We start from the raw sequence: 24,713 nt of genomic DNA, 5'->3' as shown, positions 1-24,713 counted from the left end.
AGTTTTGTGAGACAGTGTAAGTGATCTCTGGATCCTTCAATTAATACACTAAGGATTGAGAGCTTTAACATCGGACTAACCAGTATCCTCTGATTCATCCCAGAAAAATATGCTGCATGTGCTGTATTTTGCTTCACTGCACCTGAAAGTAGCTTTTTTCCCACTTTGCTGAAATTATTCCCACTGGCTGAAATCCAATTTAGCATGTTTTTAATTACAGACCAACTCCTGATCTGCAATCCCAGAACAGTTTGTCTCCTTTCCTGTTACATTTTCTGTAACTACCTAACCGTAGGTAAAAAGCAAACCACATTCCATACAGTCAGTGTAAAGCAGCACCAGAGTGCTTGACAAACAGCATGGCGAGGGTAAAACCAAAGAAAATAGAGGGTAATATATTGAAGCAGGCTAGTTTGATGATTTGTCTTTGCAATAATAAATGACTTACTGATTTAGAAAAGGGAAGACAATTGCCGTACTTTCGCAGTTTTATAGGACATTTTATCCCAGCGATACATTCATCTGTACCAATCTAGGGGGACGTTTCACATTCACTTTGATAACTGAACATCTTAAGCCATTTTCCAAAATCTGTTCAGTCTAATTTAAGGAAATGTAGTAATTTGACTCCAAAATATTATATTCACCAGCAGAAGGTCACATGGAGCTACTTTGATTTGATCAGGGGTCACAGTCTGTTATATTTTATAAGATCTGATTGACCCAGATATTGATTATAGGTTGGAAAGAGCAGGCAATACACAAAATTTGTCAATACCAGCTACATTCACTTCAACTGTACTTGAGATTTTGCAAGTTTAATGAATATTTATCTCCATATCTCATCAAAATAGTTGACTAACGAAGGAAATAAAGTCATTGGCGATAGTTATGTACAAGAGCAAGACATGATTTGTTTGCATGTACCAAATGGAAGTAGGTGAGGACAGAATGGAGACACAAATTGGTGAAAGGCCTGAACTGGAACTGACCGGGACCCAAAGTCAGGACTCTCTCAGCCATGTAGATGAGGCACAAATGTTTGCTCTAATAAAACAAGCTAATCACAAATGCAAGACAATGCTGGGGTAGTGGTTTTAATGAGTCAGAAGCTTGTGTTCTTCTCACAAACTGTGCAGCATCGTGCAGGACAATTCACTCATGCAGATACTTTGTTACAGCGTACTTCCAATCTGGCTTTGGAAAGCTTTAACAAAGTATAACATATCGTTTTGCTATGTGTTTTACAGTGTCCCTTTTATTTGATTTATAGTCCAGAATATAAATAACAATTTGCAGCTTGCTGACTGCCTTATTATCTTCATGTATGTATTATCAACATATGTTTTCTAAACTAATAAATCATGTCATAGGGACTGTAATTGCTCCTGGGCACTGTTAAACACTTAGTAACTTCACATAACATCTATTGGTAAATGCCCTTTTCAGATAAATCAGCAATATGTGCTATTTACTCTCACAGGACCTTAAAAGTAGCCCACAATCACCACTGATATGTAAGGCTTTTTGAATCATTTTCTGAAAGAAAAATCTAAAAAAATAAACAAATAAAATACAAAACTTACAAGTAACCAAAAGTATTGGCTTACCTCGTTTATCTGATCCAAAGTTAACGTACAGAATAACAAGAAACATGGGTCAGAGAGAGATATAGTACATTGTAAGTCAACAGGTTTAGAGGTGTACTGTAGACTCCAATCTCATCATCAGAAATAAACGGTTAAAAAGGGCATTAACCTTAAGAGAAACTGAGATAGTGGAGACAGCAGAGGGACACAACATTCAGAATGGATTCTTCTAACCGAATGAGAATGAGCTCCATCGCACACCTAAAGCACCGCATAATTCCCGTTTTTTTTTTTTTTTATTCTACCTTGTAAAGTATTCACACTCTCCGGGATTGATTCTCAAAATAAACATAACTGTGAAGTGGAAGGAAAATAATGGTTTCCAATATTTTTTCCCCAAAAAAATCTGTGGCATTCATTTGGATTAAATCCAGTTTACTCTGATGCCCCAAAATAAAATCCCCTGGAACCAACTGCCTTCAAAAGTCACCAAATTAAGTTAATAGAGTCCACTTGTGTATAATTTAAGTATAAATCCAAATGTTCTCTGAAGGCCTCAGAGGTTAGTAAGAGAACATTGGTGAAAAAGCAACACAGCAAACAGGTATGTTCTGGTGGAAGAACCTGTTGACAGGATAGCGACAGCTCGTCCACACCACTGTTATGGCCTTGATGGAAATGTAGCAAGAAGCCCTTGTTAAAAGAAAACCATAAGAAGCTCCAACTGGTGTTTTCCCACATGCTATTTAGGGGACACAGCAAACATGTGAATAAAGGTACTATTATTTGTATTATTTGCCTTAGTTTATTTATTTTATTACGTGCGGCCCCAAACTAACATGTTGTATACACTATTTCCACAATGAAATATGGTGGTGGCTGCTTCATGCTGTGGTGATGCTTTTCTTCAGCAGTACCCGGGACCCTGGAAGAATTTATAGGAATAGATATGTAGCTAAATACAGAGCAATCCTGGAAGAAGATCTGCTGCAGAAGAGTTGAGACTGGGGCGTTACAGAGTATTTACTAAATACAATTCAGGCCGCACTCTTCAGATTTTTAGTAAAAATAAAAAAATTGCAAACCATGAATCATTTTCATTCCACTTAAGAGCTATGCATTACTTTATGTCGGGTTGTCACATTAAACCCTAATAAGATACACTGAAGTTTGCCGTGTAATGTGAAAATGTGAAAAGGTACTTTCCCAAGGTACTGCATTTTTATTTTTACAGCCATTCCTGTGCTGTGATGTTCTTTTAATATCTGTGCAATGGGGGTTTATTAGGCCATGTTATTTTCTTCCCCAGTCATGAGGAAGAAGAGTGAAGTGAAAAAACTGATAGAACTGGACCACATATAGCAGGTAAGGTGGGAAACAAAAAGAGAATAAGGAACAGAGGAGGTGTGAATAAGAAAATTGCAGAAAATAATGAACAAGTGCAATGATCTGAAAATGTGAGCAAAGACATGGTATGTGTTATTAAAAAGGAGAGGATCTAGATAGAGAAAGGTGACAATGACGGTTTTAGTTTGAAGGAAGAGGCTGCAGCAACAGATAAAAATGCCACTGTGATGTGGGACAGATGCAGATAAGATAGTAAAGATGGATGATTTAAAAAGTTCAGCCTGAAGCCAGTTAGAAAAGGCTGGCTAGTGGGGGTACTTAGGGACAGCGAGAAGGCTGGAGTGCCGCCAAACCCCTGCCACCCTCCCACACTAATGAGAGAAAACAAGAATGATGCTCTTCTGGGCCAAAATCCTTTGTTTTGGTGTCAGATTACAGGTGGTGTTGTGAGGGGATGCGCTTGGCTGCCTTCAGTGGGCCTAATCAGACCTGATTCAGGTGAAGGAGGGGTCCTTATAGAGTGTGTGTATGTCTACAGGTGAGTCTACAGCATCAGAACACAAGAATACTCACATACCACATTGCTCCAAACAGGAAGGAACAGAGATGAACATCAAAACGAAACACAACACAAACGGCGACGGGGCACATGAACAATTCATCATAAAAGAGAATCTGGGGAACTAGTTCTGCTGCATGCTACAATCCAGAGACACAGATAAAGAATTAAATAGACTGCACGCAGTGACACAGATGAAGCCTTGTATTAGACTGTCAAACACTGAAGAATATCTGTGGACATGTTAGCAGACTTTATGTGCGCTTGCAAACTCTTATGGGTGAGGACGACGATTGGTGACAGCTGGACTGCGCCCTACCTCGTACTCCTCCTTGAAGCCGTAGCCTTCGGCACACTTCATCTGGGTGATGTGCTGGAGGAGGTCGGCGACTCGGATTGCCGGGTGCAGCTGACCCGTCTGGTACGGCACGTCTACAGGCTCCCGCTTCCTCAGGGAGTGAGTATGCGACTGCACCAGGCTGCTGGTGTCGCTGCCCATGTTCTGGCTCTCATCTGCGGAGAGCAGGGGGGCAAAAAAAAACAAAAAACAGGACAAGGCATTTAAGGACAGAGTAATCTGAGCTGAACATGCATCAGTAGATTGTAAATTACATCAGGGTGACATAAGGCTTGAACCAGTAAACAACTGTAATGTAGACATGAAGTTCCTTGAAAAAGTATTTATGCCCCTGAAAACCTTTTTTGACAAGTTGTCATGTTACAACCACAAACCTCAAGGCATTTAATATGATATTATTTGACAGAACAACTCAAAGCATTGTATAATTGTGAAGTGGAAGTAAAAAGATAAATGGTTTTAAAAATGGTTTTTACAAATAAAGATCTGCTAAGTGTGACATGCATTTGAGTGCATTTCCCTGACCCACCTTTCATTGCTGTTACAGCTGCAAGTCTTTTGCAGTATGTCTCTAACAACTTTGCACATCTACAGACTGAAATTCTTACAATTAGTTTTGCAGATTATCCCAAATTCACTCCGATTAGACAGAGAGCGTTTGTAAACATCATATTTACAAATTAAAATTTCACAACCTCTCAATTACATTTAGGTCTGGACTTTGAGTGGGTCATTCTAGCACATTCATATGCACAGATCCAAACCATTCCCTTATAACTTTGGCCCAATATCAAGTCTTTTGCAGGATTACGCTGTATTTAGCTCCATCCGTCTTCCTAATAACTCTGACCAGTTTCCCTGTTCTTGCTGAAGAAAAACTTCTGCTTAGCATGATGTTGCCACTAGCACATTTCACCATCATAGTTTTCTTCCACACACAATTTTTGCATGTAGGTCACCGAGTTCAGTTTTGGTCCCATCTGACCTGAGCAGTCCTACAACATGACGCTGCCACCACCGTGTATTACAGTGAGGATGGTATTTTTAGGGTGATGTGCAATGTTAGTTTTCTATCACACATATTGTAGCATTTTGGCTGTAATTTGGCAAATGGCTCCAATGGATTTCCTTTTGTTGCACCACAGTAAAGAGGAATGACTACAAATACATGGTACACTTTCAATTTTGTTATTTTTAAAACAACCATGTCTCATTTTCCATCCATTTCACAATTGTGCACTACTTTGTGTTGGTCTTTCCCAAATAAATTCTAATGAAATGTCAAAGTTTGTGGTTGTAATGTGACAAACGGTGGACAGTTAAGGGCGTAGAATACTTTTGCAAGGCGCTGTAGCAACCTGAGATAAGTAGCTTTAGGTATTGTCACGTTTCAGACTGCTTAATATATCGACGACTTTCATACACAGACGGTACATTATCTCATTTACTGTTAAGCATTATGTCACCGCCCTCCAGATTGACAAACAACTTTTAGCTAGTAATCTGTTTGTTATGGATGGTCACAACAACACAACATCATTGAGTAATAGGATGAGTCATGTGGTGGGAAGGTTTGGGTCCATCTGTCTCAGTGTGGTTGAAAAACACTGTTCTCTGTAAGGCCTTTTGAGTAAGACGCTAGCACCGCTATGCATTTAACATGGCGGCTGTAAGTATAAAATGTGTTGCTTGGGCCACAAATATGAGAAACAGCAGAGATGATCATAGAAATTGTCATAAAAAAGCTGCAAAATGACAGGTTTACTTCCGTTTACTGGCAGAACAGTACGGCTGTTTGGGCTGCGGCTCATACTGAGAGTCAGAGTCCATTCCAGCTCTTTCATACTGTCCTCCAGTCAGTGGCAGAAATGAGGCACAAATGCTTTTGGGGGGGAGCCAGCGGACAATGGAGGATGTCCAAAAACATGGAGGAAGATGTGAGAGGAGGGGGTGCATTGGGGGCCACGGTGAGCATGTTGCAGCAGGCGCCATCAGAAGCATCACAAAGACATAGCGTGGATTCAACCCCTGCCACCCAAACTTCCCCCGAACCATGAAAAAAAAAAAAAAAATCTAAATAATAGTTTTAATTAAAAATAAAGATTAAAAGAAGAACCCAGGAGGGAAACAGAGATGGGAGGAGAATGCATGGGGTGAAGCTGCCATGGGGCAATGTATGTACTTCGACCATGCTAAGCTGATAGTGGTTTGGTGGCATGGTACGGAGGGTGGTGAGATGCTAACATGTTCACTTGTCATGCAATCAATGTCAGAATGCCAGAAGCAGCCGGTTGTTGGCTTACTGTCTGGGTAAAAATAAAATAAAAACACTGCCTCCTTCCCCCAACCCCGGGGTCACTTAGGAAAACTTACCATTAATGGGCACTTTTTAGATAGCAGATACATTAGAGGTTATGTATGTAAAGAGAAAGAGAGGAGGAGAGACAGCAGAGAGGGGATAAGCAACAATATAGCATGAGAACCTATTACAATAGAGTGTTTTAGAGCTCCGCTTAAGGGCAAGATCGTATGCCTTCTTAGTTCAAATCGCCTATGTACAGTGCCTTGCAAAAGTATGCAAATCCCTTAAAATTTTAACATTTTCTCACATTACAACCTCAAACCTCAATATGTATTATTTGGATTTTATATGACAGACCAAGACAAAGTAGTGCATATTTATGAAATGGCAGAAAAATGACACGTTTCTTTTTTTACTTTTTTGACAAAAATCTGAATAGTGTTTCATGCATTTGTATTCGCCCCCCCTGTCTCTGATAAACCTAAATAAAATCCAATGCAACCAAACGCCTTCGGAAGTCACCTTATTATTAAATAGAGTGCACCTCTGGGTAGGTGCTCGGTTCAGGTGAGACCAAAACTCAACTTCTTTGGCGCAAATTCAAAATGCCATGTGCAGGGGAACACCAACACTCCACAACATCCTGACGGTGAAAGATGGTGGTGGCAGCATCATGCTGTGGGGATGTTTTGTTTGTCAGAAAGGACAGGAAAACTGGTCAGAGTTGGGAGGATACAGGGCCATCCTCGAGGCTGGAAAAGACTTGAGACTGGGGTGGAGGTTTACCCTCAGGCAGGATAATGACCCTAAACAAACAGCCAGAGCTACAGTGGAATGGTTTAAATCAAAGCATATTCATGTGTTTGAATGGTCTAGCCAAAGTCCAGACCTACAGTAAATCCAAACAAGAATCTGTGGCAATACTTAAAAACTTATGTTCACAGATGCTCTCGATTCAATTTTGACTGAGCTTAAGGTTTTTTGCAAAGCAAATTGGGCAATAATTTCAGTATTTAAATAATATATTTAATAATATAATTTTCTGTCTACTTTACAATAAATAGTTTGTGTTGGTTTGTCACATAAAGTTCCAATCAAATACAATGAAGGTTGTACTAATGTTACAAAGTGGAAATAATTTCAAGGAGTAAGAATACTTTTTCAAGGCACTGTAGAAAGCCGAGTTGGGGAGGGAAGGGATGCTGAGTGAATGGATGGGGAAATATCAACAGTGCAATACAAAAATGTAAAAAAAGGAATAAAATCAACAAAAGAAAACAAGGAAGTCGTGGATTTCTGGGAGAAAATAATCGTGACTGTATTTGGAGCAAGCTTTGATCGTTTCAGATGTCTTACTTGCATATTTTAATGATGCCAACTGAGTATTCTGACATTTAGTTTTATTTTTCTCCACTAATTGCTATAATTATGTTTGCATGTGTTCGTGGAAACACCTGCATTTGCACTTTGTAAAAAAAAAGTATTTCTAAAATAATGCCTGAGGAAGATTAAAAAACAAAACCTCACTAGTCCCATGTGAGCTTTGATGGTTCCCTTCGTCTGATGAGACAACTGTGACTGAACGTGTCACAACTGGAAGCACGTGACCTTTTCAGGGGGCTGCTGCAATGTGATGTTAATTGTTTCACGCTTCATTTAATGTGGAACTAACATTAAGCAACTGTCTTGAAGCTCAGTTATGAAAGAAGCTGCTTTACGTTGTACTGGGGTGGAAGTAATAACAAAAATAATGAAAAAAAAAACAACTCAACAGTTGGTTTTGTGCTTACAAATGTATGCTCGCGACTTACTTATTGCGTCTTTGTTCTGTGGCCTTGAGTGTTTAATTATCACGGTTCTAGTGCCCCACTTAGCTTAGAAGCAACGCTTGTAGAAATGCATCTGCTTCTGTGAGAAGGCTGTGCAAGGGCAGTAATAATTAACCGAGGAACAAAATGCTTTTATGATTCTACTTTACTGCTGAGGATGTATAAACATGGCAAAAATATAAAAGGCCAAAACAAAAACAAGTAGGTTAATAGGAGTTTGCCAAAGGCAGGGGGAGCAACTTTAAAAAGAATGATGAAAAAGGTTGTTGTTGCTTTTTGGGGGGGGGGGGGTTGTGTAAGACAATCCCAAGAGTTTTATGGAGTTGTAAAAACATAGAACCCTGTTTCTTAGAAAACTTGAATATCACATTTTCAGTCAGCTGACGTGTCTGCATTAATGTCAGCCAACTCAAATGTCCATGTACTGTGTGGTATATGCACACAATACTTGGTCAATGCAGCGTGACGTGGAGGTGGTGGTGCCTGTGGTTCTGCTGAGGTGGTAGGAAAGCTCAGGTTGCTCATTTGTGTTGTTGGGTCTGGTGTTTTTTATCTTCTTCCTGACAAGACTCCATAGATTATCTATATGTTAGATTATCCAGTTGTTTGATCAGACACAGTGATACTATGGTGATTCAACCAGGTATTAAGGACTTTTTGCAGTGTCAACAGATGCCACGTCCTGCTGGAAAATCAGCATCCCTGTGGAACTTATCAGCAGAGGGAACCATGAAATGCTTCAAAATTTCCTGGTAGACGGCTGCCGTGACTTTGGACTAGGTAAAACACAGTAACCTAGAGCTCAGGTAAGATGATCTTTTTAGCACAATTTTTCCTCCCACTCAACTTTCCATTACTGTGCTTGCATACAGCACTCTGTGATGAACTAGCTTCTTTAGAAATGGCCTTTTGTGACTTACAAGGAGGCTGTCTATGACTGTCTGCTTGACCGCTGTCAATCCTCAGGATTGTCCATAACATCTAACTTCTTTAATTGTATATAAGTGTACTAGTTTGATTATGCTATAATACATTTCCACATAATTTTGTGACTTATGTAATGTTACTTTTTTTTTCATAGAAACAGTCATTGACATTGTTCGTCAAAAAGGGTAAGGTCCAAAAATTCAATGTTAAAGAAGCTCAGAGTGCCGTATCTTAGCATTTTAATGGAAAGTTAAGTGGAAGGGTAAAATGCTGTTTAGTAGTTCAGTATTTCATTAATAAAAATGTTTTTTTTTGGTTTTGTGTAAGACTTAGATTTTTTGAAAAAAGATGAAGTTTGGGTTTTCATTAGCTGTAAGCCAGAATGATCAAAATTAACAAATAAAGGTTTGAAATACAGCACTCTGTGTGATAAATCTATACAATAGCAGTTTTACTTAATTTGCTAAAATAAATTGTCCAATGATATTCTAATGTATTGCACCTGGAGATGTTCAGACCAAACAATTTGCGTTTTGAAATTTTTTTCTTAAAAAACGGCAGCTATGACAAAGTACTTTTGTGTCTCGTGTAGCTGCTGTGGCAAAAGCATGTTATCTGCCACCTCCACCGCCCTCCTGTTGCCCCCGTAAAAAACTCCCACCACATCCAGTCCACATGTCTTGTCCATGCATATGAGAGGTCAAACACGTAAGTGACATCACACGCACGACACGCAATGCGGATGGGATGGAGTGAAGCCAGCCTCAGCGTGGGAGAGGAGTCCCCCTGGTCAAGGAGGAGGAAAGGGCTGGGTGGGGGGAGGGGAGGTGGAAACGGTTAAAAGAGGAGAGGAGGAAGCAGCAGGCAGGTATGGTGGTGAGGAAGCCATCTTTAGTAAGAAATGCCATACGAGTATAAAAATAATTTTAAAATTTGCGTTTTTTGCGCTCACGGTTAGGTTTTCAGTAGAATGAATGTAACAGACTTGTACGCTTTTCCAGCAAACATGAATGGGATGAAAAAGAAAGCATCTCACCTAAGATAGCCGTTGGCACAAATGGATCTGCTCAAACAAGTGTAGAGGTTGGAGGAGGAAAGAAAATGGCAGTAAATAAAAAAAGGTACATTCCATCCAAAATTTAAAAGACACAACAAATATGGCCTTTTTCTGGTTTCTTGCCAAACAACACAGTAAGAAATAGATCATTTTCGGAAAAGCTAATTATACAGCAAGTTTAGCCAAATATAAATCTGGGTGCCCATCTAATCAATGGGCTGTGAAGTAATTACAAAAGACACAATTATGGATATTGGTTGTAGAAACTCAATCGAACAGCTAAAAATCCATCTTGGTGAGCTGCTATAAAACATGAGCTGGGATGTATCAGGGTGGAAACCCATCCAAACTTAATTTATCTGCTTTCTCATTTGTGAAATCGTTTTGTGATTCTCTTTTTTTTTCAAGGATGTAGAAATGTGTTGGATATGTTTATGTCACACATTACAGTATCAGCTAGTAAATTATACTAAAAATTAGGTCTCAAAGAGAATGTAAAACTTATTAAAACTTGTGTAAAAATGTTATCTCTCATTAATCTGTTGTGACACTTAATTTTCCTGATTTCATAATGACTAAATTTGTCAACATTGCTGTTAAGATTGCAACCGAAGCACTTCTTTGGTGGTGCACAGGACTCAAGAGTGGAAAGGTAATATGTTTACCTGGGTAGTACGAGTTAGTGGGGATGGACGATGTCAGAGTGTTGGGTTTTGGCAGCGTGAAGGAGGAGGGGGAAGATCCAGCTGCAGAAGAGACAATAAACGGAAACACTTATAACTGGTGTAAATTAAAGACTTGCAAGTAAATACATGCTGGTAAAAGTACTCTTATATTTATAATCATGTTTCAGGTATAAAGGCTGCAAATACTTTTGCAAGGTCATGAACATACTGTAAAAAAACGATCTGAAAATGTCTTACCTTTTAAAGCTACTATAAAAACATTTCATTCTCTGCTACATTGTGGTGGCCACAAATATCTCTGAGACCTTAAAAAATGTTAATTTAAATGGTGTTTGCTCAGGAGGGGCAGATACCAACAGAGCAAGAGAGGTTACCAAATATTAATATTGGTATTAGCTACACAAATGTATAGCTGTGAAATGGGAAATGTTCTTAATGCTCTTCAATCTGAGTTGACTAGTTTTTTTCCCCACGCTACAGAAGCATTACTTAGTCCCTTTAGAAAGTCCTAACAGCCTACTCAGTCTGGATTCTGGGGTTTTTTCTGCACAAACTGAAACTTAAATTTTCTAAACTTAAAAGTTGACACAAAGCCACTGTAAATGCTGAAACAAAACCTAAACCAGGACACCTTGTCCTTGTCTCTCTGGGTTCTGTTTTGCAGGCGCTGCAAGGAGGGTGATTAGTGTCAGCAACTGCACCTATCGCCCTGGTGTCCTCTGCCCTGCGGGACCTTCCGTGTCCCTACAGATTGTGTCTCTGTACCTGGGACATGCGCTCCACATGCAATGCCAAACATCGACATATAATAATTTTTAAAAGTTCACAAATTGGGTCTTTTTCATGTTTTTCTTTCAGTATATTAATCTGTTTAAAGAGACAACTCTTGTTGGCCTTTTTCATTATTGGGACACAGTGATATGCTTTAAAAAGTGGTTTTGACACAAAAATACTGCAAAAAAAATAGGATAAAACTTTTTCATAGCCGTGCATATCTGTACGACGGAGTACGAGGGCCAGTGTGGATATTAGAAAAATAAATAGATGTGGCCATGGAGGAGCAAATTTCTGCCAAAAATTATTCTACAATAATTTCATTTATTTACAAGAAAAAACTAGGACATCCTCTGATGTCGTGAAGAAAATGTTTTTTTTTCATTGATTAAAGGCATAAGTTTACAATCTTAAAACTAGGATATTATGCAATATTGTATAGTAAGAAATGTTTAAGAAAAAACTTCTCTCAGGTTTTAAAATAATATAAAGTCCCACATTTGAGACAAAAAGTGCCAGAAGTTAAGATTAAATTGGGAAATTTAAGAGATGCACATCTGGATATTTTTCAAATTAAGAGGTACATCTGGGTTCTCTTCTGTATCAGGAGGATGCGGCCATGTTGCAGCTTCTCCTTCACTCTCTGAGGTGTGTGAGGCCGATGTAACACCTGTTCCACTTCGAGGTGTTAATGGCGAGTCTGTACCTGGAAAATGTCATACTGATACAGATCCTGGATGTACTGCTTACACTTTGGAAAATATCCAGATGCTCTTCTCCTAAATTTACCACTTCATTCATAGAGGACTTCTGGCATTTTTCTTGTCACAAATGTCTGAGGTTTTTAATGTAAATTTCAAACTTTCCGACTTACAATGTCAGAGAATATCTAGTTTCAAGATTATAAATTTATGCTTTTAATCATAAGAAAATATAATCTTGTTCTTGGAAATTTATACATTTTCAATGTCAGAGAATATCCAAATCTTTTCTTGTAAATAAATCAAATTTACATTGACATTTACTACTCAAGGGCCACATTTTTTTTTCCCTTTATCTACAAAGTGCCTAATATTTTCTGAGAGGATAAATTGTTTTGTTTTTTGTGCCCAACAACTACTGAACTTATGTTAACTGCATTAGTTACAAAAATGACTAACAGTATGAAGCACTGATATTTGTTGTAATTATGGGATTACTGGCTACAAACAATAGAGAAGGTAGCAGACAAGAGCAGTTAATATCACAGTAATACCTGTCTTATTCTTGTTAACATTAACCATTACCATGTCGATAGTGATAAATTAACAAGGGTGACAGTTGGAGGATTTTCACCAAACAAAAGTTAAGTTATCAAAAGAGGTTAGAGCTACAGTTCAAAGGCTGACATACACGCATTATCAATTTGAATGGCAAAATAGTTCCGAACTTTTAATCATGCATTTGAACTGCTCTTTTTTCATGAGTGGATGATTGTAAACATACAGCTTCAATGACTTTCAAAAACAATAACTTGGTGCACAAGTGTGAATGTATTGGATTCCTTCTAAACCCCACATGGTCAACCTTACAAATACTGGCTCAGATATATGCATACACCTCGTTTATGGAGCCATTAATAATCTTCTTGCACAGCTCTAGCTAGATATTTGTCTACTAAATGTTAAAGTTAATTTATATTGGTTGGGTACATGGCACTGAGCCTGGATTTAAACATATTCCATAAATATATTGCCATTACAGGAGTTTAATCTTAGCTTGGATTCTTTTCCAAAGCCATGGGTTTTAGTTCTGTTGCAACAGTCCAGCTGAGCAGAAAACTTAATGTTAATGTGGACAGGGGTCTTAGTCTGCCCCCTTTCAGTCCGTGTTAAACTTGCTTGGGGATAGTGGTTTTGCAACATCTTGCAATTCCTGATTTGCTTGAGCCTTGGTGGTTTCTGAGCATCGTAAGCAACATGCTTTCATATTACGGTGACATTTCGGCTCAGATGGTTGAAACACGGAGACAATGGATAAAGCAGCATAATATTAAACTTCTTGAATGACCTTCCTAAAGCACCAACCTCAACTCTATTGAAAACTTGTGCACCATGCTCAAAGCTGGGTCAGTAGGTAAAAATAAGGTTTTAAATGAATCCCAAAAACAGTGATAAGAAATCTAGCCAGAATTATGCAAGATCTTTTAACAGCTGCAAAAAATATCTGGTCGAGGTGCAACCTTCTAAGACACGTTCAATCAAATATTAGTCGGGGTGTATGTACAGTTATGCCCATAATTATTCATGCCCCCGACAGATTTAGGTAAAAGTAATCTTTTAATTTTAACCAAATGTTTCATCTGACTGGTAGCAACAGCAATGTTTTGGAGTGACTGAGTCAGAGTCCCAACTTGAATCAAACTGAAAGTCTGTGAAGGGAGCAAAAAATTAGGGTGATGGCGAGGAGACCTTCCAACCTCGAAGACCAAATATATTTCTTTAAAGGACCGGTGGAAACATCCAAAGAGCTGGTCAGCTAGCTGTAATTGCCGTAGTATAAAGAAAAATTTTTTACTTGACTATTGAGAAGGGTACAATCTTTCCTGACATGCATTTTTTAAATAAAATGTAAATAAAAATGTATGTTTTTTTTCTAAAAGGTATTCTCTTTACATTGTCTTATTATCATCTGAGGTAATAAGACAATATAAGAACCAAGATGTTGGCTTAATGAAAACAATTAAATGTGCCAATAATGTCCACCCTGAGTGACTATAAGAAAACCACCATAAATTCATATGTAAGCACACAATTCTTGTTTTTAAAAATTATTGAAGTTTAATGTTGAATAATCATTCTTTACCTGAAGAAAAAGTCCAAATGTATTGATAACAGGACTAATTGCTGGATGGTAACCGGAACTGTATTTATTAATCTAAAACTTCCTTTTTGGCATTGTGGTTGTTAAAAAAATGTCTATCACAGCAAATTCTAAAAAAGACTTTTAAGTATATCAGAAAACTACCAAATGACTTGTGCATGCAGTCTTATACAGAAAATAACTGTAGTGCTTACATGGGCTTATAAGTGATAATAATTATTTAAGCAATTAAGCTGCCGTCAGTTTCTCTCTAGATCGTCATCATCTACTCATCCAACATTAACAACTGCTGAGTGCAGCAGGGTTTGGTTTCTGAAGATAGTATGTTCAGGAATATAATCTGTCGTCAGTAATGTTTTGAGTTTAAATGACAGTCCTAAAAGTAACGTAAGGTCAGAAAGAGTGAGAAGGCATCCAAATGACAGAGTGCAAAATGAGCAGTTAAACCACTTACAGTGGTAGACAGAGGGGGCTGATTTGAACATCTATGGTAACAGACAGTTAATCAAGGTCAGCGCATCTTTGGGGCTCAGCCCCTGGAGGGGAGCAGAGACAGAGCCTGCAGTTGGGGTTTTTAATATGATGGTTTAGCCCGGGATTATAGCAGGTCAAGCTCTGGGTGACGATTTAGCTCAGCTGCCTATCAACAACGAATTTATTTTAACCTTAAGAAAACTAATAGATTTGCAGCAAGAGAGCAGACGTAGTATGTTTGGTTTGTTTCATAGGTGGCTTGGACACAGCACGGCGCTGAGTTTATGACCTAAAGACAGACTTCTGGCTTGTCTGATGTTTACTGATAAGCTTTGAGGTCTGGTTTGGGATTTCAAGATGGCCTAATTACTGATTTAAATACCAGATTCCAAGTAGACAGTTAACAAGGATTTTCAAAAGACTTTACACAGCTAAACAAGCTGTAAGAGCAAAGTAATTCTAGAGGTAAATTTAAAACATTGCACATTAGAATGAACTTTCCGTTAATTAAACAAATCTGATTTGAGAAGAGAAAGAAAGCTTAAAAGGAACGTGCAAAACGGGTGTGGAAGACCCTTGAGGCTTGGATAAAAGAAATGAAGCCATAATTAAAAACAAAATAAACAAAGCAATCAAATCACTCAGAACTTACTCTGAGTAAGCAGTGCACCCATTTGACCACAAGAAATGTTTCAAAAACTGCAAAATTCAAGTAAAATTATTTGAACAGAATTAAATAAGATGGAGTTACACTTGGAGAAATTAGAAACAAAAGAAATGTTTTTGTACCCTTTTATTAAAAATATATTGTGGGATCTAACTAATTCAGCTACATTGGAAAATTAATACATACAGTTTTTTTCATTTTTGTTTGTTTAATACCAGGAACCATAACAACTGCCCCCAGCCTGGCTCCATCTGTAGTGTGGGTGATTTTGCAACAACGTAGGTACACCAATAGGCCTACGTGGAGCCATCTTACCTCGGCCATTCAAGGTGAGGGAGCACTCACTCCGGCCGTTGAGCGTGAGCGCACACTCGCTGCGGTTGGTCAGGGTATGGTTGTGCGTGTCCATGAAGGACAGCGCCTCATCGCAGTTGGTGCCCTGCTCTGTATAGCTCTTGTCCATGGAGTTGACCATCACTGTCATCTCTTGGCGGGTGCTGTTCAGTGTCTCCTTACGCTTCTTGGCCAATTTCCTTTATGGAAGAGGAACAAACAAAAGTGCGCAATCAGACCTAAGTGACAATGACCTCCTCTCCGAAAATTGATCTGATATGAGACCGGTAGCAATGACTCATCCATGCAATGAGATGGCTGGGATAATTCACCCTGGGCTGGGCCACATTAGGGTTTATTTGGCACCGCATAATATTCCAAACAGAGAAAAATATAAATATTTAAGAATAAGGAAAGGTGTGACACTAACCCAAATACATCAGTGGCTCTGATGATTTAAAATTAGCTAGCATTATTTTGGGGCAGACGTATTAAAGTTGTGAACACTGAACTGAAACAGTCAACCTGCTTATACTGACCCACTTCATGTTGATGTGTTGGAGCAAGCATCAGGTCCCAAACACCATTAAAGCTTTGTATTCAGACTGAAAACACAAAAATCCATACAAAGGCACAAACAAATACAATAAATTCATGTTTCCTTAAAGCTATTGAAACCCTGTCATATTTGTCTTGTTGCCGGACTTTATAGAGCAATGTTTGTGTACAGATTCTGGTCGAAATTCTGAAAAACAGGGGTCACAACCCTCTGTTTCTTTGACTTAAGACTCTCAGACAATAGCTTCTATTGATTTCCTTTGGGGATCATAATACAGAGATACCTTTTATTGATTTCTGAGTCTGCAAGCCATGAGGCACAATATTGTTGGCTTTTTGGTACATACTCTGACCTCAACATCACTTCATTCTCTCAATACAAACATGACTTTGGTCCTATTTAAACATTGTATTTCAATGTGTGGTGACTGGAGATCCTGGCAGCTATGTGCTGTTACAATGTTACAATGTAGAATGTACAATGTTTAACCACTAAATCAAGATGCTGCATGCTAGCATAACTTGTATGCTAGCATGTAGCATCTTACAATGCCAAATCCCACTACTGCAAAATTTACAAGTCCCATTTAAAAGTCGTAGCAATGACAATAACATTACTTAATTGCTTAATGTCATGTGAGGCTATGCAGATTATTTGTCTGCACTGATGAAGATTCACTCGGCATACTAAATACCTGGGATGGCTGCAACATTAGGGCCATCTGACATACTTTCTCATTGATTCAGCTAACAATTTCTTCAGTGCTTTTCATGGCAAATGTAAATATGTCTTTCCTAATGCAGTAGCGCACTGTTCATTTCTCTTCTTGCACTCTTCTTCCCGATATACACACTATACAAAATAAAAGCAGATTGTAACTACACATATACTGACAGGACTTGATGTCTGCACAAATGTACCTCTGCCTGTTTACACCCACATTTTTATAGACGCATTTGAAAGACTTTTTAAAACATACGTGTTAAAATACTCAACAAAAGCAGCTTTCAAATTTTATTTAATCCGTTTTTCAATATACTTCCATTAACCCGTGATTTCTTAGTGCAAAATAAACTTAAAGACTCTCTATTTACTATACTATTATTCTGAAGCTGAACCCAATGTTTCACATCATTTTTAGGGTATTTTAGCAACAAATGCTGCCCCACACTGCCACTCTGTGAGACAATTTCCATATAGTTTTATGCATGTTGTAGTACAGAAGAGCAGCAAACAGCTTGAGCACTGTAGTAATAGCCATATCTGATGCCTGACGCTGCTCGGTAGCTGGAAGGGAGCGAACAGTGTAATAATTAACTATGGCAACTCTCACACTGATTCTCGCACTTTGTTACTCTCTGCGTGACCCCCCCCCCCCCCCCCCCCCCTCCCTATCTGAATTGAGGCCTCTCTCGCTGACAACTGCTGTCTAATGATGCTCTCCTGCTGCTTTGTTTTCACAAATCTCCTCTGTTTATTCAATTTTGTCACTGTCTCATGCCATATGGCAACAGACTCCCGCTGCCTTAAAACAGCCATTTGCTCTGAAGGCCACGGCGTGAAGCTAATACTGAATCCATTCTTCTGAAAGCCGGGTGACAAAGTAGTTACATTTTCCTGTGCTGGACTCACTTTTTGTCTTTAATCTGCAATTAGAGCTGGGAACAAAATGGCAATCTTGTCGCTCTTTTTTCCATTATATCTCCATAATGTAGTAAGGAGCGAGAAGGGGGAGAGGGTAGCTCCATGTACCCCGGGCAATATTGAGACTGATTCAGCACTGTGTGCGCTCATGGAGGAGTCTATTAAGAACTATTGTGAGGCTGGTTTTAAAACTGTATCACTGTTTCTGCAAAGACTTGGATTTCCTTTTTTTCTGGCCTGTGTGACAGTTGAAGCGAGAACACTGAAGATAAATGAGGCTGCACAGGCACCAGTGCCAAAAATGAGGAAAGCGCCAGTAATACTGGGATGTTTGCAAGGCACCGTGGGTGTTAGATGAAGATTAATTGGCATGCTATTCTTTCCTCATTTGTGAAGGGGAAGAAAAATTAATGATAGAAGACTATAATATGGAGTCTGATATGCAAAGAGAGATAGCAAAATAAATTTTACAGTGGTTTGTTTTTATAAGTTGATGAATGTGGCCATTTATAATGTCTCCGGATAGTTATTGCAAAGCAGCATGCTACGAGATCTTAACAAGAAATTTACAGTAGCAACTGCTAAACAATAAAACAAGATATTTTCCTATTGAATGACATCTATTTTTATTTGTAAAATGAGATAGCAGAAGTGTTTCCTCAAAGACCGAGCCTAGACTTTAGGTAACTATGATTGGGTAACCCTCATTAGAAGATGTGTGCAGTTCAGTACATGATAGGTGTGGCTTGTGGCATATCTGGGATCTAAGTGAGCTGGGCTTCACCAGAAACATAGAAAGCCGCACAGATTTTATGAGAATGGCAGAATGTCTGTTCATTTGGAGTTTAACACTGCTGCAACCTCTAACAGAGGAGCTTCAAAACCTTAAGCTCAGCATGGTGGAGCTCATTTCAACGTCAGAATGACGTTAAACCTTGTGACAATGTCACAAAGAAGGCTTCATTAAAAGATCCAAAACAAGATCAGTGGTGCGTGTTGGTTTTACTTGACTGACATCCAGCAGGGAGGAGCTACAGAAGCATCTCTGATCAACTCTGTGGGGGCATTTCAGTGGCTGTGTGCTGAGCATTATTTCAAAACTCCCTCCAACGATGTTTAAACTATGCTGTGAGGTTGTGTGTAATCATCCCACCTGTTTACCCGCATATTTAGAATTGAAGCCATTTCAACAGAAAAATGGTCATTTACACTGAATGCCTCACAAACTATTAAAAGTTAAAAATTTAAATAATACCTAACAATTATTTGTTAATAACTGTTTACTGTAAAGCTGAGTTCAGTTTCTCTAGACACACACCCAGAAATCCGCATCACTTAAACAGAACCAATCTGACAACATGAAGTAGGTTAAAAGATCTCAAAAAGCAGTACTGATATAAAGAAATTGAAGAACAGCTGAGAAAGGTTTTGACTTCTATCAGTTTGGAAAGGGTTACAAAGCCTTTTCTAAGACTTTGAGACTCCACACACTTACAGTGACAACCATTATCCACAAATAGAGAAATCATGGAATAGCTTTCCCATGAACGGCTGGTCAACCAAAATTACTCTAAGGGCGTATCACCAACTCATTCAGGAGGAAAACCCAGAAAACCCAGAAACCCAGAAAACCCATAACAGCATCTACAGCAGACATCACTGCGCTCAGTTAATGTTGATGTTTATGTTTTAATAATAAGAAACTGGGCAAAAACGGCTTCCATGGAAGAGTTCCAAGACGAAAAACACTGCTGTGCAAAAACATCACAAAAGCCTCACATGGTCTAGAAACATCTTGATGTTCCCCAAGACTTTTAAGAAAATATTTTGTGGACAAACAAAATAAAACTGGGTCTTTTCCAAAAGGTGTTGGTCTTTTTGCAACTGGCATGAAAGGAACACAGCATTTCCACAGCATATTGACTTTCAAACATGGTGTTGGTAGTTTAAGGGTAAGAGCTGCTTTGGTGCTCCTGGGCCTGGATATTCAGCCATAATTGATGGAACTGCGAATTCTGCTTTCTATCAGAAAATCCATAAATGGGTCAAGTACAATTGAATTATGCAAAGGGGGCTTTGGAGTGGCCTAGTAAAAGTCTGAGTTTAAATCCAATTAATGTGCTGCAGCATGACCTTAAGCAGGTGGCTTATGCTTGAAAACCCTACAAGGTGGCTGAATTAAAGAAGAATGGGCAGAAATTCCTCCACAGTGATCTAAAACACTGATTGCCAGGTATTACAAATGAATTACAAATTGAAAACTCCATTTTGTATTTAATCTGGTTATCTTTGTCTGATTCAAAAATGTGTTTGATGATCTGAAACTTTCAAATGTGACAAAAGAAGAAAAGCAAATACAGAAAAAAATCAGTTGAGCAGAAAATAGTTCTTCAATGCTCTGTAGAAGCAGAATTTGGGTCATACACCCTCACTGATATTGTGCTTTTTTGCACTTGATAATGCTGTTTTTTTACCAGATTTTCAAAGTCATACTCTGTCTTACAATATTTACATTTTAACCAAATCACTTCTTGCAAGAAATCCTCTTGGCCTGCTCAAGGTGTTCTTTTTTCCTCTTCTTCATCAACATGCAAAGCTCGTAAGTTCAAAACTCTTCAAGGCTTGTACCAATTAATGCAATTCTTGCCACATGTTCGACTTGTAAAGTTTAATGAAGATGTTTGCCCGGAGAACTTTGTCTTAAACATTATTACATTTAGTACAACCCTCCTCCTGTCACCGAGTGCAATGGGAGTGATTATGAAAACTGACATACATAAAGATGGGAATAGTGTGGAAATAACGAGTATGAAAATTGCCAACCCTTAACAAAAGTCTTGAAAAGGCTCATTTTGGGGTGAATTTTCACATTGCAAGAGAGTTTAATAAATTAGCTCAAAGTAAGATGAAGCAGAAACATGATGTTTACTTCCAGTAGTTACACACTGAATTATCGGTGCAAGCATAAGTTTATAAAAAAGGATTTATTCTGAAGGATAAGTACTTTTATATCTTTATAAAAGGTAAAAAACTAACGTGAAACTGCAAATTAAGAATACTCAAAATAATGGCCAAAGAAGGCTTGTGGTAAATTTGTCCTTTTGCTAATTGGCCCTCTCATTTAACACCTAAGCATTCCATTTTTTACCTGTAAATAAACCATTTTGTACCCATCTATTTGAACAATGGTGTATTAGATAACTTTTTATTGAAGAACATTATTTTCATGAATCATAGAGAAACAAATATCTGAAAAATGCTTTAATCCTTCCTCCAATGTGATTGAATAGTATATTATCTGAAAACGTTGTATTCTGTAAGCAAGGGATTTCAGCCAGCCCAATGTTTAGTCTTTAAGTTTGTTTAGTCAACTCCTTTATATAACCATCAACCCAAGAGCAACTTTCCATCTTACTTCAAAATAAGAGCCTCAAACATAGATACTGGGTGTTGAGCCAAAATTGCTAATAAATCTAGACCTATAGCTTGACTTCCCAAGACAAACTTCACTTTGACAAGAAATATAATGCTGTTTGAATATCACCAGAGCTTGGGGCATGAGACATGAGTTTTAAACATTTAATAATTCTCTCCATAATTCAAAAAAATACTTAACCAGCAATATATATACAATATTTGGCTATTGTTAATTACAAGCATACAAAATCATTTCTTCCTTTTTTTTAAATCAGATATGAAATGGAAGTAGATCGGGACAAAATGACAATACATGGGTATGAAATGGGCGCCACTCTTTGAACGCTTGTGAACATTTAAACTATCATGTTGTTTGTGTTGAGTTAGTGTTTATATAGAGGTTCATGTTTATTTACAGGGAAATATAGTTAAGAGGGGTTGCCCCATCAATAATCTTCCTCTGTTTAATTTATTGAAGATGGAATGTGAAACATATTTCTGGTCAAAGTAAGCATTTGATGGACGATGAAATATAAAACAAAAACAATGCATTCATTAATCATTTATGATTTATTTTGTTCGTCTTAGAACACTTTCTATTGGCTTTATAAACTTACAGAACTTATAAAGTATAAAATTATACTGTGTTGTATTATATCTAAGGTCAAATTCAAATATATGTAGTTAAATCTGAACTGTCTGTATGATTCTGTATGATTTCATTAAATAAGGGGCAAAAGCTATCCAAACTGCCCCAATCCTGTATGAAAATATAATTGCCCCATTTGTTAAACCGTAAATAAAATGGGATTAACCTCATTTTTGCTTCAGTTTCACCAGCCACACCTAGACCTGATTACTATCTGACCTGTGTAATCACAAATCACCTGTCTGACAACATAAAGTAGCTTAAAGGATCTCAAAAAAACCCTGATCTAACAAATTTAGGAAAATATCAGAAAGTTATTGACATCTATCAGTCTGGAAAATGTCACAAAGCCCTTTGTGAGACTTTGAGCCTCTAATTAACCACAGTCAGAGCCATTATCCACAAACAGAGAAGATATGGAACAGCAGTGAACCTTCCCAGGAGTGGCCGGCCAACCAAAATTACTTCACAAGGGCACTGATGATCACCCAAGAGGTCACAAATGTGGCCAATTTGTATCTGCACTGTATCTAAATGTAAATTACAAATGTATTTGAAAACAAATTCCTTGTATGTCCAAAAACGTACTTGGCAATAAAGCTTTTCTGATTTCTGATTTCTGAAATTTTGGTTATTTATTTACTATTTTAGTAAAATTTTTTTAGTTTCACGTTAGTTTCACATTTATTTAGTTTCTTTTCACGTATTTCACATAGAATATTATTATCTTAAATGACAAAGAACACAAATGCAAAGCAACCAATCTATAACCACATCACATACCTAAAGTTTAGGGACAACAAGGAAATATAGACATCTGATTGAGAAAGTGGTGCTGTAACTGTGTTTTAACTGAACTTCACGGCTACTTGATGGATGAATCCAGTTCTCATGGGAGTAAAGACCCAATCACAACTCTTGCCCTATGCCAATTGATCTTTATTTTCCCCTGGCAGCAGCATGCAAAGCAGCCGGTGCAGCCACCTGATTAAAAGGCCGTCACATATTTGATCGAACATGTAACTGCATTCCTAATGAGCTCTCTGACTGATGTTGTGCTGGGCGAAGGCCCTCACAGCCACCTCTGGCAATAAACCTAAAGTGCATATTTTTGGCCGTCTGTAGGAGGTTCTCGTAGCTTTAAACGACTTTGATGAATGCGTCGGAACATTAATGGGTTTCATCAATCATACAAGTGTTGTCAGCTTTTGACTGGCAACACAGTTTCCATCAGAAGTACGGATGAGACTCAGGAGATTGCCCAAAAGACAGAATGCAATTAATAAAGCAACATAAACCTTCGGTTTGTGTAACATGTTTGTTACATTTGATTAGCTAATTTAAACAATGCAATAACAACAAAGTGAAGACGCTTCAAGAAGACATATATACTGTGGCTCAGTAGGAAGAGTAGTTGTCTTGCAATCAGAAGGTTGTGGGTTCGATTCCAGCTTCCTCCTGCCATATGTCAATGTGCTCCTGGGCAAGGCACTTAACCTCAAGTTGCCTACCGATCTGCGTATCGGTGTATGAATGTGTGAGCGTTAGTGAGTGCGATTGGGTGAATGTGGCTCTAGTGTAAAGCGCTTTGAGCGGTCTGTGTGACTGGAAAACGCTATATAAGTTCAGTCTATTTATCTAACGTGTGTCGTGTGTCAATTAAAACTTTGAGGGGATGCCTGGTGAAAAACATCTTGTAGGAGCGAGACGATCCTACATAATATATTATTTTTGCAGACAATATTAATATGTACTGTTCAGGGAAAAATGTAGCTATTGCCCTATATATCATATTGTATGGAAGTGTGGGGGCTCCACATATCAATCCATAATAAATGATGCAAATCTTTTGCAAAAATGAGCCATAGGTTTTATTAACAAGGCTGGCCACTGTGATCATACTAATCCACTGTTTATAAAATCTGATATCATTAATTTCATGATTTGGTCTACTACAAAATAATGCAAATACGGTTTAGAGCAAAATTTAACTCACCCCCTGTCAGTGTGCAAAGATTCTTTACATTATATGAATTCAAATATGATTTGCTATAGGTTTGTAAATTTAATAAACAACAAGCAAGAAAAGGAGGTGTATTTCTGTTGGAGTTCAATTATGGAATGATGCAGGCATGGATTTACAAATGTGTAATTCATTATCGTTTAAAAAAAAAAAGATAAGTGGTACAGTATTTGAAGGTTATAAGTGTAAGTAACTTTGTATAGCTATCTAGTATTGCTCTTATATATTTTTCTTTTCACCATAACTCTTATTATCAATTCCTTAGTTTAATTTATTCGTTTTTTTCTTTCATTTTCTCTTCTTTTTCTTTGTCTTTCCTATATTGTAAGAATGATGATGTGTAGTTTATTTTGAGGTGTAGGACAGGCACAAATATAAGCATTGTGCTTCTGCCTGTACCTTTTCAGTCATTATCCTATTATTATTTGTTGTGCTGTCTGTAGTGTTGACAACAAATTATTTGATGATTGAGTGAGAAAATAAATTAATAAAATAAAATAATAATGTTTTTCACCTTTAAACCCCACATTTACGCTTTCATCAATAAGTTGCAAAAAACAAGCGCATCTGTATGCAACAATGAAATGCAAACAGCGCAGTTCTTCCTTTTTTGACTATCTGACAGCCAAACAATCTCTCCTTGCACAGTTATGGCCA

At 37.9% G+C, this 24,713-nt stretch overlaps 1 protein-coding gene across 8 annotated transcripts in view; it reads right to left on the bottom strand.

Annotated features, from left to right (window-relative positions):
* Window positions 1-24,713, bottom strand: part of LOC124870310 (receptor-type tyrosine-protein phosphatase mu-like) — a 247,633-nt gene that overhangs the window by 53,914 nt on the left and 169,006 nt on the right. For 3 of the 8 annotated variants that reach the window (XM_047368913.1, XM_047368912.1, XM_047368917.1), the window contains 6 exons: window positions 15,747-15,964; window positions 10,634-10,714; window positions 9,948-9,974; window positions 6,227-6,238; window positions 3,815-4,008; window positions 1,611-1,619 (listed from right to left, as the gene is read on the bottom strand). In XM_047368913.1, the coding sequence (XP_047224869.1) occupies window positions 1,611-1,619; window positions 3,815-4,008; window positions 6,227-6,238; window positions 9,948-9,974; window positions 10,634-10,714; window positions 15,747-15,964 (541 nt within the window). The remainder of the gene's footprint in view (window positions 1-1,610; window positions 1,620-3,814; window positions 4,009-6,226; window positions 6,239-9,947; window positions 9,975-10,633; window positions 10,715-15,746; window positions 15,965-24,713) is intronic. The other 5 variants (XM_047368914.1, XM_047368919.1, XM_047368916.1 and 2 more) reach the window with 3 other exon arrangements.

This window comes from Girardinichthys multiradiatus, chromosome 6 (genome assembly GCF_021462225.1).
Source record: "Girardinichthys multiradiatus isolate DD_20200921_A chromosome 6, DD_fGirMul_XY1, whole genome shotgun sequence".
NCBI classification, from domain to species: Eukaryota; Metazoa; Chordata; class Actinopteri; order Cyprinodontiformes; family Goodeidae; genus Girardinichthys; species Girardinichthys multiradiatus.
This window is presented reverse-complemented; position numbering and strand designations above follow the sequence as displayed.